Source organism: Haliotis rubra, unplaced genomic scaffold (assembly GCF_003918875.1).
Source record: "Haliotis rubra isolate DU_JTF1 unplaced genomic scaffold, ASM391887v1 Scf42, whole genome shotgun sequence".
Lineage (NCBI taxonomy): Eukaryota > Metazoa > Mollusca > Gastropoda > Lepetellida > Haliotidae > Haliotis > Haliotis rubra.
Genome location: NW_025767102.1, coordinates 1,236,007 through 1,255,390, shown reverse-complemented (window position 1 = coordinate 1,255,390; position 19,384 = coordinate 1,236,007). Strand labels below are relative to the sequence as shown.

The window sequence follows — 19,384 nt, the reverse complement described above, 5'->3', positions numbered from 1 at the left end:
CTGGTAATACCGTGCAGTCCTAGGTATCATGGACCTGTGGCTGGTGGGTCAAGAAGTAGTGTTTATGTTATTATTTTTCAAATTATTTTAGTTGGCTTGTTCAGGACTGACAGATTAACATGGAGCTCAAATTTGTGAAGGTCAAAATAACTACTGCAACCATGCAAGGTAATAAGTGCCAATAGTTAATATGGGTTACTTGATGCTTCTTTCCAGCTGTGATGAAAATATGTGCCCTTCAACAAAGGTCAGAAGCATGACAAAATTTTGTGAACTTGTTGTCTTTGTAAGCTGATTTTACTTCAAGGATATGTAGCCTGTTGAAGAAGTTGATTCATCAGGGTGAAGACCTGGAAATGTCTGAAGCCTTTTTGTGGTCTCCACGAAGCTAGAAAATTCTAAGATGGGCCTTCTCCGAACCCTTGACTCCGAATTAAACCCAAGTCTATGTACTTCAGGGCTCAGAGCCTTCAAAAAGAAGACTGACTGACTGACTATGGTTATACGCCGCTTTTAGCAATATTCCAGCAACATCACGGCGGGGGACACCAGAAATGGGCTTCACACATTGTACCCATGTGGGGAATCAAACCCAGGCCTTCGGTGTGAGGAGCGAATGCTTTAACCACAAGGCTACCCACCGCCCCTTAAAAAAGAAGAAACAGTTGCAATCCTCTGTCTGCCCCCACTTTCAGAAGCTCCTCCATCATAGGGTGCAGGAACTTAATTCCACTCAAAATCCTCTATGTCTCAAAGAATGGCATTTCAAATGAACCCCTGGGACCATTCCCATGGCTCTTACCATCCCTGATTTTCATAAACAAATTTCATACACTGAAATGTACCTATTATGATTCCATTCCCTAACACATTTCTTAATTGTGACATCCCATCCCAATAATGGGGCATCTGTCCAATTGAGAACTGAACTCATTTTCAAAAGTTGCTGTCATCGAAATAGAAACTAAGCAATAAAAATCACATGACCATATTGTACACAATACAGGGATAGGATAGAGAATTTTGACAATGGGCCATTTTCAGGATTATTAGCCATTTTCTGAATTTAGAAAGGGCCATTGCCCTTGTATCAATAGTTAACTTCAAAATCTTAATGGGCCATGTTTTATTCTAATGTGCAAAATGGCCCATGGCCCCTGCCTTTCCCAATCCCTGACAATATCACTTATCTTCAGTGCCCTGACCAGAACATTATAATCTGGCAGTTATATGTGTGTAAAGAGTGCAACAAACAGTGCCAAAATTTGGTAACTTCAGAAGCCATTTATTGCTGTTGAAGGAAGAACAAGTGCAATGTTTTTGGTTTGGTTTGGTTTTTATTTTTTTCTTCTCAAAATCAAGTTCTCCAACAAAAGGGTAAAAAATTTGGAGGGGCACTTGCTTAATCAAAAGTTTTGGATGGTTAACAATAAATAGCACTTTCAAGCTGTCATTCTGAAATCTACACAAGTCCTCGAAATACATTAGCTGTCGATATATTTACAAAAACAACTCATGGAGATGGCATGCTTCGGTTCCCAGTCATCTTTTACTTGAACGTGAAATGTTTGGAAAAGTAAACCATTTTGACATACGATAAAAAATAGTAAACATCAGTTGGAGAATTGTTGGCCCATTTTAATTTTGTAACATCAACCCAGTAGTGCATGAACATCAGCCGGTTTCATCACAAATAGATTTGTCATCACACTAACAATGGTTTCCTGAATAATACAACAATCGTCTTGACCAATTCCATCAAAATGTTACGTACAATAGTAGGATGGGGAGAAGAGGTACACGATACAATGAATTCCAGTGTAAAGCATGGCCCCAACTTCAAACGTACATTTTGGTGTTGTGAGAAACAACAGCTATACCGAAACATGTTCACATGGGTATTACATAACAATTTAAACCTTAAGAGAACTGTACAATCAAAGAACTTCAGGGACCAGTTCAAAAGTTTGATGTTGGATAAAAAATTTAATCCCAAAAGTTTTGGGGTGGGGAGTGATAGTTATTGGTCCTGCAAGTTTTCCCTATTTTCCAGCATTTTCACTTAGGCAAAACTCACACCATATTTTTCAACAATCCTATTTCTACTGTTAAGAGACTGTTATCATTTCCAAGGCAACTTGAGAGTAACAGTTAACACTGCTTTGTGATTTTCGCTAAATTGATAATTTAGGCTGTAACACAAGAGGATTTGACAGGCATATGCCGTTAGAAGTTGTCATTAACTACATTAAATACACACGAGGTAGGGTTTCTGTCGCCATCACGGCACAAGCAGTATTACCATAACAAGTAGTATAACAATAAGTATAACAAATAGTATTACGTGCCGATGTGCAAAGAAGCCATAGTGCTACGACTGTCGTAAGTCTATGATAGAGGAGGGGAGCTACGATCACCTTAGCGCTAAGATCACTTTGTGCAATGGCACCCTGAATAGTACAGAACTTAACTTGTCATATATTCTTCATGGCAGTATATTTTTTAGTATATCAAGGAATTCAACATTTTAAGTAAGTCTCAAAACTAAAGGAATTCAGTTTTTTTAACCAACACTGAACATTTGAACTGGTCCCTTATGGTACTGAATCATATTCATCAACTATCTGATAAATCCTATACCATCCACCATAACCATGTGGCATCCCTTCACAAATCATAGGACTTACTTCTCAAAGGCGCATCTAATGGTTCAGACAAATGACATTTTTTCAGAATTTCGCAGAAGCCCAATACTTTCAAAATCAGAAGACAGTCAACAAAATTTCTACATGTCTCTGAATGAAAGAATTAAATCCATCTTTGAAAAGCTTCACCATTCATTACATATGTAGACAAGAAACCCCCACTCCATAGAAAAGATATTCAACTTTTGACGTCCATTTTGATGACTTGCTAACCCTTGGCTGATCCAGCCTTGAGCATCAAGCAACATCAAGGTTGCCATGTATTCCGGTATTGTGGCTACAATGTCGAGGTCACACTCAGTCAGCTGGAGCTGGCGGAGCATCCATGTTTTCTGCGATTGCCTTCTCCACCTTCTTCTTCTTCCGCTTAGCACTTTTCCTGGAGGCCGACGCAGCCAGAAGAGTCTGGAATAGGATACGTCAACTTATTAAATTTAATTCTGAAATTAGATGCTTCACATCAGAGCACAATTTGCCAGCAATCAGGATATGTTCATAGCCTCCATCAGCTGAGTGTTCTCTAATGGGTGCAAGACTTGACACCTGGCATTCAAGTTGCTTGAGATTTGTTCAAGCAAGAAGCCCTTGCCACAGGATCTTCAAGCTGGTACCCAAAGGTTCATATTTTAAGAACAGTGGTGATTATTGGAAACATTTAATTTTTCTTCTTCCATTTTGGAAAAGAAAAGGGAAAATGGAACTTGTCTTGACCATAAAAATTATACAAATCTGAAATTATCAAGAGGCCAAATTATGACTGCATGTTTGATGAAGATAATAAATGATCTTTCAATAATGCAAAAGTTAATCAAGTTTACAGGGTCTGAACTGGTTTGTCATTACTAATGCAAGGCCTTTTCAAGATACTCTAACTCATATTCAAGGGAAATACACAATTTGATATAAGGCAAGTAATTTATCCCAGACTGGAATCATTTGGTACACATGCCATTTGACAAGGCAAACACCAATAGCTGAGCACTATTTGGTCAGAATTGACCAAATACCCAAAGCTGTAGTAGGAATTGTGGAAAGATTCAAGACAGGGGTGGAAATAACCCATTGCCCGACGCCAAAGTCCAGTGGTTTTTTCTGTCGGGCAAGCAAATTTGTATATCACACTGTACCGGTGTCCAGTTGACTTTCCACTTTTAATTATGTTGTTTATTTAAAAAATCAACAAGAAAATCGGCCAGTATAGTGGAAAAATTATCAGGGCAAGTGATTTTACTTGTGCCACTGTACCGGAGTACACTAACAATTTTAAAGTTATTTCCACCCCTGCAAGACCGTGTGCCAAATTACAAACTATGTTTACAATTTTTATCAGCCCTACCTTGAGCTCTTCGTCTTCAATGCTGTGTTCTGTCTCATATGCATCAGCGTCGAGTGGTAAACCTGTGATCTTCAATGGTCCATTTGGCATCAAAATCACTGTGAACTTGAACTGGGCTACACATTCACCTGTAAAAACAAACAAACTAACTTTACCCAGCTGCTTATACTTACAGAAACAATACTCATCATATTATGCAAGGTACCGAAGGATTATTTTCAATCACATTGCAATGTATGATGCCATGAGCTCTTACCAGAATGAAATATTCCCCCATGGACAGTCTGCAGTTGTTATGGAAAGTTCATTATATTGGATCTTTTTGCAGTCTGATACATTGGCATCAGTGGAAATATTGAGTGAGTGGGTTTAGTATTACGCCGCCTTTAGCAATATTCCATCAGTATGAAGTGGGGGACACCAGAAATGAGCTTTACACATTGTACCCATATGGGTAATCAAACCCAGGTCTTCGGGGTATGTGGGGAATTAATCCCAGGTCTTCGGCGTAACAAACAAACGCCATAACCACTAGGCTACACCATCAACAGGACTAGTTTAAACATGGTTTCTAATATCTCAAGTTAGTGACCTCAGGGTTACAGCAAGTACTTATGAGGAAGTAGTTCTGGATTGAAAATCTTTTCAGGAGTTATTGAAACATTCAATTTCGAGTCCATGATAGCCAATCAGAAGTGCAGAAATTAGGATAACCCACACACTGTAATTTTAACTAATCACCACAGCTTGTGAATTATCACATCAAATAAGCCCACAGACAGCATGGGGTTACCAAATTTTAAATGATAAATGTTAAGTTACAAGACATGATCTTCAGGTAACAAGCAAACACTCTGTCAGAATCATACTTTAGACTTCACAGATGATTCAGTACAGGTCTGTGTTTCTCATCATTCAGAGTGCAGCAAGTTCACACCATAGCACAACTTAAGGCTTAGATTCTAACACTGTCACAACTGTCACTGCTATTTTGCCTGTTCAAATGAAAGAAAAGACTGAAAATGTGCTCTAGCCTAGTCAATTATATCACAGGCTTTATATGAGTATACAGTACAGGCTGAAAAACTGCCCATGCATATCCACTGACCTTCCCTCTCGTATAGCACACTGAAAGGCTGCATGAGATCGTGTTTCACACACTCAACGATACCCATCTTGGCTTTCTTTTCATCCTCAAATAACCTGCAAAGACAAAGTAACGTTTCAGATCTTGTATAAGGTGTTATTTGATAGCAATGGTCTACAGCAGTCACCATCTAAATTTTGTGCGAGGTAGACCAGTGGTTTATAAGTGCAATGATCCAAATACATTCTGGCAACATAGTGTAACTATCTAATCAAGTGGCTTTTGAAGACAAACAAAGGGAAACATGAAATATTTGGGATACGATGACATGTGTCAACCAAGTCAGTGAGCCTGACCACCTGATCCCGTCAGTCGCCTCATACGACAAGCATGGGTTACTGAAAACCGATTCTAACCTGGATCTTCATGGTTTGTGAGGGGCGGAGAGGCATCTTAAGATTGCGTAATGGGCCTTGAGAACACATGAGGGTGTGTGGAAAATTTTCACTTACCTTAGCGTGAAAGGCATCAATCCAAACTTCTTGTCAGTTTCGCTGAGGAATTCTGAAAAATATTGTTAGTTTTCACAGTAATGCAAGTCAGAGATAATGGTCAGTCATATCCAGGTAGAAGAATCTCTGTCAGAATTGTAACTTGTCTTCAAATATCATATCAGTACAGGTCTGTGTTTATCATCATTCAGAGATAATATACAAGTGTCTTTCATAGTTAAGTTGTGGCAAGGAGTGAGTGAGTGAGTGAGTTAGTTTTACACCGCTTTTAGCAATATGCCAGCAATATCACAGTGGGGGACACCAGAAATGGGCTTCTCACATTGTACCTATGTGGGGAATAAACCCAGGCATTTGGCGTAAAGAGCGAACACTTTAACCACAAGGCTACCCCACCGACCCCTTGTGGCAAGTAAGTACAAATGTAACTGCTGCAATGGATTTGATAAGGAATTTAAAAAAAATTCCTAGTAATTACAAAATGACACTTATTGCATCGATTATGGCTACAATTGCCAAAAGAAAATGTAGAAACCTGCCTCACATTTCCTTTAACAGGTATCAATTACATAATATCCAAGTTGGAGAAAGGGGGATGCCCATCACCACCCATGGCAGAAATAAAAATTTGGCACTGTTGTGCAAGTGGGAAGATAGAGCTGGGTTTTACGCTGCTTTTAGCAATATACTAACCAAGATTAAAACTTTAACAAAAAGCCAACTAGCTTGGGGATGGTAGGAGTTCCGCCTTGTTTTCACATTACAGGGGAATTTTATCTCTTCCTGGGTAAAGAAAGCTTTTGCCTCAACCACACACCAACCTGCCATGGTGATATGGAAAAACTTGTCAATCATTTAAGTACTTACGCCTTGATGCTTTCATCTTCAGTTGATAAACAATATCTTTCTTCTTATACACTGTTGTCCTTGTGTCGGACTCCCTGCCCTGTTAATAAACAGGTTACTGTTACATTTCTCATAGCACAAACACACTTGAACACAAAACACTACCGGGCGGCAACTATAGCTATGTGGTGTCAGTCTGCAGTGTGGTCACAGCTGTACCAGTGTTGTCATGTCACAACAAAGAAATTGATCAGCTTTAGACTTGTCATTCCTATTACTTACAACTTCTAGAATGCCTCTCAAACAGCATTCCAGTTATATCACAGTGCATAGTTAAATGAGGGAGAAAAGCCACAGACTTTTACATCATCGGTGCAAGCTACAAGCATGGTACAACACTGACAAACCTATTCTTAATTGGGTCAAATTACGATTCGAATCAGGTCTTGCTGTGATTCACAACAGTGTGCGAAATAGTTTCAAATTTTGCTAGCCAGTCGGGCTACCTATGCCTGAACGTTACTAGCCCACAAAATAATTCACTAGTCCGAAATTTGAATGTAGGCATTTCATTATAAGCTACTAATATGACGAGCATTTTGATCAGGCCAGAATCCTGCATGCTTTAAAGTGTGTTGTGACTTAACAAGTCGGAGACCCCATGAAAGTTCACTAGCCAGTCGGGCCAGTGACTATGGAGATTTACTGGCCCGACTGGATTTTTACTAGCTACAGGTTAACGGGCTAGTGGCTATTTCGCACACTGATTCACAAGCAAAAAAAATGTGCCTTAAAACATTGATCAGTGTATGACATTGAATCAGGTGAAGAGTGTGGGTCCTCTCACATGATCAATATTTTCAAACCATCCACAGAGATGCCAAACCCAAATTGGTGGAATTAGGAAACTGAGCTCTACAAGATAGAAAATATTAGGAATTTTCCCAACAAATTAGGGATCCCTATAATTTGTTGCACTCAAGTAACGAAAATTTTCAATGCCATTACACATTAAGATCCTTATACAAGTGAAACCGGTTTGCAGTACTCGGCAGCAGTGTTTGTGACGGTTAAGTTAATTAAATAAATAGTGCGTAGAATTTATCAGGCAGCCTACTCAACTTCCGGATTACTTTCTTGTGTAAACAACTTGAGAACTTCTGTAAATATAGTGTTATATTTATTATGTATCATTATTTATAGTCAAAGATGATCCTAACCCTCCAGTAAGTAAGACTATCTTTATCTTTGTTATATATTGAAAAAAAAAATCGGAATGAATTCGTCTTTGTCGGAATGGGGGAACTGACATGCATTTTCAGTATGATTCCTATAAATCCGAGAGGGTTGGCATCTTTGCATCCACCCCAACACAAACAGACAGAGTTAGCCATCTTGGAACTGTATTTGTTACATTATACTCTATCAGCTTGGTGAAAGACAAACGCCTTTAGTAATGCAGATGTGTACTACCTTCGTGAAACCTTTGAGCATGAGTATGGTTGACAAACCAAGAAACATCCATGTGAACAAAGTCTGACCCTTTCAGGTTTCCAAGAATGGATATAACTCCACACAGGTAACAGCCGTTCCTTAGACGACTGAGGTCAAACACACAATACTCCCCACCCCACCGTGAACATGAAAATTACATCAACACCAAATCTTCAAAAGTAAACTGATAAGCCCAAAACTTACCTTTCCTTCACCTGTGCTGATTAAGACATCAATAGCATACACTTCATAGACTTCAAATTCACACTTTTCATGCTCTTTCCTGAAAATTAAAACAATAATAAACTTATCTCTCTGTGGGACAGTGTGTTTGGAATAAAGAGTGCCTCCTACAGAATATAAGGACCCTGATTCAACTAACAATATTTTAATGATAAAATTAAGATGAATCCATCATTATAAAAATGTCAGTTAAAAGTATACTTACAATAAGAAACAATACTTTGCAAATTGAGTGACCAAGGTACTAAAATGAATCTAAAGTCTTTATCAACATGGTAACCCATGTGCAAATCAAAGATCAAGTACAGCACATATCACTTCATTATTTAGAAAACATGCCTTTGTATGGAGTCAGAACAGCACCAATAGTTAATGACTTGGAGCCCCAAAATGTACAGACCCAAATGAGCGAAGCGAGTATTACTCAACCCTGCTTTTAGCAATTTTCCAGCAACATCACAGCAGGGGACACCTGAAATGGGCTTCACACATTGTGCCCATGTGGGGAATCGAAGCCGGGTCTTTGGCGTGATGAGCAAACGCTTTAAGGCCAAATTTAAAAAGTTGCAGTTCCGATTACACCTCTTTAAAATCTAGAGTACGTAGGTAGGATCTTTTTAGAAGTACAAACTAATTACACATTTATCAATGTATAATTGTTTACTCAAACAAGGTTTCAGCCATCATGTTGACTTTCTCTATCAGAATGACCGATGTCTGTCAGTGCGGGAAAAAACAATGGTATCTGAAGGCTTACTTCATTCATACCTCTCAAATAAATTAGGGTCGGCACCAGAATTCAAAGGACAATCGAGTAATGACATTATTTTTTTAGGCCTAACCACTAGGCTATGCCACCACTCACCTTGGCTTGAGACTCGCGGTTTTAGTACTCATGTAAAACATTAGATAATTATGTCTCAGTCACTGAGACTAGTTCACAACCAACTACAAAGGTACTATTTTCTTACCTTTGAGCTTCTGTGGGGTTCTGTATAAAAGCTTTTTCACCATCAATAACGTGTCTCTTGAGTTGATGAGACAACATGCCTGCAAATACAGACAATTAATAATATATATTAGTTTCTATATTTACACACAGTAAGAAAAACAAAAGTTAAGAAGAAGAGTTTCTTTAACATTATTGTATCTAATCAGTCATGGCATCAATGATGAAATACAGTTATAAAAAAGATACGAGTTCTTTGACTATTTTGTCCAGGTAATAAATTTCGGCTTCAATTTGGAAATTATCCCTCAACACATGTGAACGACAACCTATTAACAGCCCTTGACTTTGTGTCATATGACTAAAAGCCTAGAAACTTTTGTTAGTAACACAAATGTAATGAACCCTTTGGTGAACCTACAGCACTTGCCAAGATCCGAAGACAAAGTTCATATCTATTTCCCACCTTTAAATCGTAAATAACAACAAATATTAATCACGATAAGAACTGGTGGTTCACATGACACACAGTACACTTGAATATGCTCATGATTATTTTTTCAATTACAAACGCAATTAGTATAACATCCATATCCTCAGGACATAATCTTGCAGCTCAAAAGCTACCTATTCATTCAGTACTAACCTTCAATGGGTTTGCACTTGAAGGACTCCGCAACTTTCTGAATGTTGTCTGTTACATTGTAGTTCTGTAAAAAAATATACCTGTCAGGTAACTGCTATGAAAACAAAATTAAAGCCACCTGGAAATATGTTTATCACGTTGACTGCCACCTCAAATACACTCAAAGTATCAAGTCTGGCCGAATTTGCCACTACGAGTTGTGTCATAGCTATATCGGTGGTATTTTAAACAAGTTCCACATGTTAGCAAAACAGGCACAAGGAGCAATCGTCTCCTGGTGGTAACAAAGAACGACTAGAGACGTTTGTTTCTTGTGCCTAATTTGCCAACATGTGAAACTTGTTTTAAACTACCATGTTATATAGCTACGAGATAAATCGTAGTGTCAATTTCGGCCAGAATTGATACTACAAGTATACTCGTGGTGGCAGTCAATGTAAACAACAGCATTAGCAGTGGTAGTCAAAGTTCAGGCAACTGTTTATCTGTCCATCTGATGATGTTCACATAATCCCCATACTGGACAATCCCAATACAAGTGAGCAGGAAGTGATTGAAGTAAGCATAAAGGTTCACTTGTTTTTGTTAACATGTTTGAATTCGGAAGATTTTGAGGGTCCCCAGATTCAAATACACTATTCCATCTACATCTTCTGTATAAAACCATCTACTTTTGATGTTTACAATGCCTGCATATAACTAAATGTGACTGACTTTCTGAGTACACTCTGACCGGTAAACAGTAGTAGTGGTGGTGGTGGAATTGGGTTTAACGTCGTGCTTGAGAATATTTCGCTCATATGACGACGTGCATGCGTGTGTATGTGTATGTGCGGCTGCTTGTACGAGCCCAGACTGAAGCTGTTTTTTAAATAGTGCTAGCCCACTGAGATACCATGCCGCAGTGAAGCATGAATACCCCACTCAGACACATTATACTGACTCGAGCCGACCAGTCCTTGTAGTACCCATTAATGCCGGGCGCCAGACAGGACCAACAAGACCAACAAGTACCATATTTTGCGTCTTTTGGTATGGCGGGTCGGGGATCGAACCCGCGACCTTCCGCACTCGGCGGGACGCTCTAACCACTACACCTCGGAGGCGGTCGCCGGTAACAAGTAAGCACAAACAACCCAGTCATCAAGTCTGACTAGCCTCCAACCACAAAGACTGGAGATCTAGTCTTGCCTGTCATCCTTTCCACCCAGGCCATTACAATTCACATGGTCTTACTCACCAGCAGGGATTTATCAAGAATTCAAAATGAAGTTCCATTAGCAGACAAACAGGCAAAAAACCTTTTGGCTTATAACTGACATTTAAAAAATATTTCTATTTCCTTGATTTCAGGGGCATCTTAACGTAACATTTTATGCAGTGATGAAAATTACACTGCTTCCTTTTCATTGGTCCCAGTTTCAGAGAAATGAGAGTCGCCTTAACTAAACCATCATTTAAGTCAAATATGTCAAATAAGAGCACACTGCTGGTCACTGACTTGCGTGTAGCATTAAAAAAAGGTTTATGTCCTGAGGAAATTGGTAGCCCTGATGTAAAAAACATCAGCACTGAAGACATCACTCAGATTTTTATCCCACCGTTGCATACATGACAAGCCAGCTGGCTTGCCATGCCAAGTTGGTGGAAAGAATAGGGAACAATCTTCAAGGACAAGCAACAAACTTGTTTCTAATTTTGTTAATGTTCTCATTTACACAAACAGTTCGGTCGTCTTGTCACCCATAGCACACTACAAAAGGTAAGCTTGATGTCATACTGGGTTTATTTAAGGAAATAAAACCTGTCGGTGTATGTGATAGTCCTCAAACTGCAAGGCAAATGTGATGGCAGCCTGAGGTGTGATCAGGGGCCCGTTTCACAAAGCGATCGTAACGCTATGACTGTCGTAAGTCTATGTTAAAGTATGGGAGTTACGAGCACTTTAGCACTACGATTGCTTTGTGAAACAGGCACCTGGTCTTGGTCAGGCAAGATGGTGCAAGCTATGATCTACACTGTAAAGTTTCTGACGTTTTGCAGTCGTTCAGCAGCATGTTGCTCTTCCTAACTGTGGTCCACTGATGCTAGATTAATATTTAAAAACATGTCAAAAAGGGGGAGTGGGTTCAGGGAACCTTTCCTGTCAACCATGAAGTCATATAAATTATTGTTCTGTTGGTTCAGTATGTCCTGAGGAAATTGGTAGCCCTGATGTAAAAGACATCAGCACTGAAGACATCACTCAGATTTTTATCCCACCGTTGCATACATGACAAGCCAGCTGGCTTGCCATGCCAAGTTGGTGGAAAGAATAGGGAACAATCTTCAAGGACAAGCAACAAACTTGTTTCTAATTTTGTTAATGTTCTCATTTACACAAACAGTTCGGTCGTCTTGTCACCCATAGCACACTACAAAAGGTAAGCTTGATGTCATACTGGGTTTATTTAAGGAAATAAAACCTGTCGGTGTATGTGATAGTCCTCAAACTGCAAGGCAAATGTGATGGCAGCCTGAGGTGTGATCAGGGGCCCGTTTCACAAAGCGATCGTAACGCTATGACTGTCGTAAGTCTATGTTAAAGTATGGGAGTTACGAGCACTTTAGCACTACGATTGCTTTGTGAAACAGGCACCTGGTCTTGGTCAGGCAAGATGGTGCAAGCTATGATCTACACTGTAAAGTTTCTGACGTTTTGCAGTCGTTCAGCAGCATGTTGCTCTTCCTAACTGTGGTCCACTGATGCTAGATTAATATTTAAAAAACATGTCAAAAGGGGAGTGGGTTCAGGGAACCTTTCCTGTCAACCATGAAGTCATATAAATTATTGTTCTGTTGGTTCAGTATGTCCTGAGGAAATTGGTAGCCCTGATGTAAAAGACATCAGCACTGAAGACATCACTCAGATTATTATTCCACCGTTGCATCCATGACAAGTCAGCTGGCTTGCCATGCCAAGTTTAGTGGGAAGAAAGGGATATAAAATCCATGTAAATCGGGAACGTTTCACACAGGTAAGGCCAGATAAAATCCACACAATCAGGCATGGTTTGCCATTGCAAACTTGTTTCAAAACATATACAAGGTAAAGTTGGTTTGTTGCCATATGGCGGCAGTCTGTTAATAATCGATTCTGGACCAGACAATCCAGTGACCAGCATCATGAGTATCGAATACGCAAATTGAGGCATGATGACATGCCAACCACGTCAGTAAGTCTGACCACCTGATCCCGTTAGAACCAACTTAGAACTATCCCTGTGCCATATGGGATATCAAGCTTTGACCACAACCACCCATCAAGTCTTCAAACAATGTAACCTGTACCTCATTGCCTGGTTTCACAAGACGAAGGGCTGCCTCGCTGGCTAGGTGTGCTGCCATCATCACATCAGCTTTTCTCCCCTTCACCTTATTCTCCTGAAATTAAATGAAATGTTTGTTCATCACTTTACAAACATCAGCATTAAAGTCAATGGATCCTTGTCACTGCCCACATTTAGAGAAATTATGGAGCTCTGAAACCCATTGCTATAGTAACAAAATCTTGAGGGCCCTAGTCCTGCTTGAAAGAAGACAAAATGTTTACTATCTTTACATTCTGTCAGTTACATTCATGATTTATGATTTGTAGCAAAATTGAAGCATTAAAAACTGCTTCAGAATAGTAGCCCAAAGGGACAACAGTGAATCTTAAGGGCTGACAGTGTAAACTAAAGCTACCTTTGAACATTTGGGGTGTAATTATTATGATTTACATCACACTTGTCACAATACAATATGCACCTGGATATGCCAATATCAATACAAATGCCATAGACTTATGTATTTCAACAGAGGGAAAACACAGTGACGGACTGCTTCTTCCTTGTGTTCTGTTCAATTACCAAATGTAACAGGGCAGCCGCAAAGATCACAACAGCTGGTGACATCAACATTTTTTCATATTTATTATATTTGGATGGGATTATTCGTTTGTCTAGTTAAAAACAAAAGTCATCAGAAGATGACATATCCCCCCCGGCCCCCACATATTTGAAAGAACAAATCATCTGACAGTTACTACTTAAAGTCCAGCTTGACATTTTTTTAAACTAAGTCCAAATCGTTTCCAGGGAAATCATGAGGAATATAAATGCCAAAAATCTGTAAATAGCAAAAGGCACCATTTCAAAATTTGCCTAATATATCTGCCAAGTTCTGTTGAAATATACTGAACGCTTTTCGAGTTGTGCACCGGAAATGAAGCCCACCCCTCCCTTTGTGACTAAGTCCGAATCATTTCCATGGAAACAGTGAAAAATAAATCTGCCAAAAATCGGCCAAATAGCAAAAGGCACCACTTTGGCATCTGCATCACATATCTGCCAAGTTTTGCTGAAAGATATTAAGAAGTTTTCCAGTTGTGCTCAGGAAAGGAAACCCAGTCCGAATCGTTTCCATGGATACCGGGAAAAATAAAAATGCCAAAATCTGCAAATAGCAAAAGGCACCACTTAAGGTTCTGTTTGATATATCTACCAAGTTTTGTTGAAAAATATTGAACGGTTTTTGATTTATGCTCTGGAAACAAAATGATTACGGACGGACGGACGTAGACTATATCGCCCCGCATTACATGCAAGGGGATAACAAGTATGTCTCATTGTAATGTATTTGATGCACATATGTGCATGTTTTGGTGTATCAATTCGCATAACATCTTACGTTCAAATATTTTACTTATCCGAATCACCTAAGATGTTGTGTACTTACAGCGCTTGCACCAATGACCAACGAGTGTGCTACTACTGCAATAAAGCCGTCAATCTGAGCCCCAAGGTCACTGAAAGAGAAACAATTTTTCTAATACAGTATACATGATAAAACTCAACTTTAATCATGATAATACTTACACATATGGAGACAATCTGGCTATTCACAGAAATGAAAGTCTCAACTTTCTAGGGGCATGATATAAGATCACAGTGATTTTTTTTCCCATCGAGTCTTGACCTGACTGATTTCTTGAACAATGATCCACAATGTAAAGGTATGCTGGTGACCAATTCTAACCTAGACTTTCCATAGGATCTCAGAGTCAAAGTAAAGTCAAAGTGCAGTCAGGCATGTCTGAAGTTCACATGGACCTTGTCATGGTTATTTCAACATACACAGATACACACAAAAATCACCATGTGTCCAAATGTGAACAGTGATGAAGATTAAACCTCTCAGGCATACTGGGGCACAAAAATCTGAATATGCAAAAACAAGAAAAATAGTTACTTACGTTCACACATTACATACATATCCTTACTTGATTGTCAAGTTTCACTGAGGAGAAGTGAGAAAAAGTGAAACCAGGGCTCCAGATAAAGACTGTATCGGCGTATGCACGGATAAAAAATATGCACGATACGGAAGGAAATAATTTAGAAAACGTAGCAGATACGCACCACGACAATGGTGTACGGTCTTAGAATCGTTTACAGACGTATTTATCTGAAAAAGTATTGTTTTATTGTTTATTGACCTGTTTACACAAGACTAGCAATGTTGTGGTGCTTATATGAAACGAAACACAAGACTACTGATACTCCATTAAATTCCATTCAGTACTCTAAACGTACTCTAACTTTTTTTCCATACTCCTGTATTGAAAAAATAAGGAGTATGTACTCATGTTGAAAAATTATCTGGAGCCCTGTGAAACCATTAAAATACAAAAGTTTGTGAGTTTTTATAGGCATTTACAAGATGGATGTAAACATGACATGGCTGCTTACATCTTGACTAGGTCTCCATCCTTGAGAATGACATCAGGTTCAGACTTCAGTGGGGAGAAATGGCATATACAGTTGTTGACGGAAACACAAGTTGGGAAGGCAAGACCTGTGAAGAAATGACTAATGTATGAGTGAGTGACTGTGGTTCTACACTGCTTTTAGCAATATTGAGCAAAATGACAGTGAGGGACACCAGAAATGGGCTTCACACCTATGGCAAAACTGGTGTCATATAATACAATATTACAATTAACATTTGATTTTTTCTAAGAACTTTTGACTAATTCTTTCACACTAATATACAGTGTTGTTAAACCTATCATACAATGAAGGTGTGTGCTTGTTTATTTTTCAGTACGCTACAACCATAGTAACCTCACTATTAACCTTTTTTCATTTCTTTCATCTTCTTGAAAACCTTGCTTGTTTCTTCAATAAGTTGCTTGTCCCCATACTCGCAGATTTCCAGAACAGAGGCTCCTGCGAGACATTTGGTGATCACCTGCTTCAATATTTCTGAAAATATACATGTAACCCATATATTTCACACAAAAACCAAAGATGTAAATGTGTTTCAGTAAGTAATATAACAGCCATATTCCCACTGCATGGGCGAGGAAAGACAACTATTAAAATCTTGACATGATAGAGCAGAAGCTAACAGGTTAACAAAGGAAGGTTAAAGTTAAGGAACAAGGAAACAATCAAGGTCACATATTGATTTCAAATATCAGGAGTAGTCCGCCTGGTAAAGTGCACTTTAATAAGGACCATGCAAGGTCAAACTCACTTTGGTATCATGTACCACAAGACCATGGGCACCATCTGACTAATTAGTGCTTGCTTACCAAGTCATCAGTAGCTGATTTGTAGCATTTATCCACATGAACAGTAGCCATTTTCTCTGTGAAACTTCATAAAAGTGTACAAAGTTCCCTCCAATTCCTTTGATTTACTCATCAAAAGGGGTAGCTAACCTATACTCTTGACAACTGATCCTAAGGATTGTAAAGGGGCACCTGACCAAAGGACAGTGAAGGGATGGATGGAAGAGGGAGCCAAGAGCTGAGGATAGTGTAAGGTGCAACCTTCCCTAACCCTCACACAACTAACCCTAAGGATTGGGGAAACATGCAAGATCTCTGAAGTGAGAGACATCACCAGCTGCCTGACCCAATTACTGCTCAAGTAGGACACTCCAAACAATATTACACAGGTCCTTGCAGCAATAAACTATTCCCCATGCTGAGACATCCCACAATGTCATGCACATCAATCATTTTCACATATTTTGATAATTCTATACATTTCAGATCTTTGAGGTGATTTTGAAAATTAAAGGACAAAGTTGGCAGTTCAAAATTAACATAGAAGAGAACTATTTTGATCCAATGGTTTGGTCACGGGTTAAAAATAAAGCTCACATTCATTTACAGTGGAAGCGACTCAAATCTTTACTTCTATTACTTGTCCGTCTCTTGGGATAAGACACATCCAATATTCCCAAGCTCATCTGTATTTCAGAGGAAAAAAGGCCTGTGCATCTGCCAAGTGGCTGTGTCAATATGTTTAATAGATTCTGTAATACACTAATATAGCCAGAAACAAGATTGTATGATGAAAAATCATTTTATTAACTCCAATTTCATTATAGAACTATAAAGGTTAAAAACAGCTGTTCCTTTTGTTCACCTCATTTTTATTCTTTAGTGACATTTATTTACTTCAAAACACGTCTAACAATCTATTCATATTAGGCAGGTCGTAAGAAGCTTATTTTTTCCTTCTTTGGTGATGAAATTTGAGCTACTCTAGTGTGTCGTCAGCTGATCACATTGTTGCCTTTCCTGGCAGCAACAAACAATATGGCATGGTTAGCTCGAAGGTCTTTGTGAACCAGAATGGGTAAAGTAACACAAACATCAACAGAAAGATATGCCGCGGTCAAATATCATTCAAATAGAAATGAAGAGACGATTGGCACAATATTACAATCAGTATTGTTTCGAAAAGACAACACATTGCTCATGGTTGTGACATCATGCAGCATGGTAACCACATGGTGTGGCAGGGGCACAATACTGACGGCTATTTTACGGTTATAATCCATATCTATAGTAGTATTATTTCGCAGAAATATACCCCATGGAAATATCTATTAATTTCTTACCATTGACCATATCGCCGCCCATTTTGTACTTGGTGACGACGATATCTTCTGCGGGAGTTAACTCTGCCTCTTCTGAGTCCGCCATTTTGCTATTTCACATGGTACCCACAATCCTATGCGACGGCGGGAAAGGAAACTTAGGCCCAGTTCTTCGTCACGGCCAGTCACGGAAACTGGTGGCGGCAAATATGAACTACGTACGCAATCCTCTGTTCGATATACATATGTATTCTTGTGCCTCTCATTGTTCAAATAATGTGTTCTATTTGTTTTCAGAAATGGGTAAATATGAGAATTAGCGATCGAGTTTAGTGTTGATGAATTTGGAGTTGTGAGTGTCGGTAATATATAAATCTATACAGATATGTAATGAATAGAGACAGGTCAGAACGGCTATGATATTATGCTTAACGCCCTTTGTCACTAGTAAACGTTTAAACACATTGCTCTAAGGAGAATCGACACTATGTCATTGAACTATTTTCTTCAATTCATAGTTTGAAAACTGAAAATGCCAGCCCCAAGAGAGAAAGATGACGGGGACTAATTTAGGTGGCCAAAATGTGAAACTGGAATAGCAGGGGCGTAGGAACGGTTTTCAGAGCGGGCTCATTTATGAAAAGTATTGAAAATCAAAATGAAATTGTAGTTATGGTAAGGTAGATATGGTTTCGTCTTGAAAAAAGTGGGGGTGGGGGGTTGGGAGAGAGTAACAACTAGTCTCTGAAATGAACATAATTTACAGAAAGAAAAGTTCATACTTGTGGGCTTTCTTGGATATAATATTATTTGCTTCAGGGTCTATATGACAGACTATGGGTGGGGGTGTAGCTTAGTTGTTAAAGCGTTTGCTCGTCACGCCGAAGACCCTCGTCTGGTGCCTGTCGCCGTGATATTGCTAAGGCGGGGTAAAACTGAACTCACTCACTCAAGCCAAGGGCGTGTACAAACAGAACATTTATTGCTAATCCGTATATATTTCTAACCTTGATAAGTACAAATGAAGTGTTTCAAACTTCAAAATCGCATGGTAGGGGCATTTATTTGTTCACTTATATTCTCCATATTTATTTATAATTGCCATTTCGAACCCGTGAAGGTCCGGGTTAGAATGAACCTTCAGTAATCAATGCTTGTAGTGAGAGGCGACTAACGGGATCGTGTGGTCAGGCTCGCTGGCTTGGTTGGACACATGTCATCGGTTCCCAATCATTATTGCGCAGGTCGATGCTCATGCTGTTGATCACTAGCTTGTCTGGTCCAGACTCGATTATTTACAGACCGCCGCCATATAGCTGAATTATTGCTGAGTGCGTCGTAAAACTAAACTCACTCACTACAATTTCGATGTAAATCAAAATAAAACCTTCATCTACGCCATTGGGCGAGTACCGAGTAAAAAGAGTTCAAGCATTTAAAACTTTGTTTTCCTGATCTTTGAAATAATGCATGATGACGGCTAATCTACGTCAGTGCAGATTATAACAGCGTGAGAATGCTCGCGCTGTAAAACATTTCCTGGTTCAACGAAAACAGCTTTAAAACTCAAAGATTGTCGCGTGCCCCAAAGGTGTTTTCGCTGCATCTTTCCTGTTCTACGGTTTCATATTTTCGTCAGATATATT

The 19,384-nt window shown here is 39.1% G+C and overlaps 1 protein-coding gene across 1 annotated transcript; it reads right to left on the bottom strand.

Annotated features, from left to right (window-relative positions):
* Positions 1-1,317: 1,317 nt before the first annotated feature.
* LOC124288532 (proliferation-associated protein 2G4-like) lies at positions 1,318-17,876 on the bottom strand. The gene is made up of 13 exons (XM_046725056.1): positions 17,760-17,876; positions 15,977-16,105; positions 15,590-15,695; positions 14,577-14,646; positions 13,149-13,241; positions 9,819-9,882; positions 9,195-9,273; positions 8,185-8,263; positions 6,508-6,586; positions 5,641-5,692; positions 5,150-5,244; positions 4,042-4,169; positions 1,318-3,110 (listed from the first exon to the last, which is right to left on the bottom strand). The coding sequence occupies exons 1-13, from the start codon at positions 17,842-17,844 to the stop codon at positions 3,003-3,005; spliced, it is 1,167 nt and encodes a 388-aa protein (XP_046581012.1). The 5' UTR covers positions 17,845-17,876; the 3' UTR covers positions 1,318-3,002.
* Between the last annotated feature and the right edge of the window lie 1,508 nt (positions 17,877-19,384).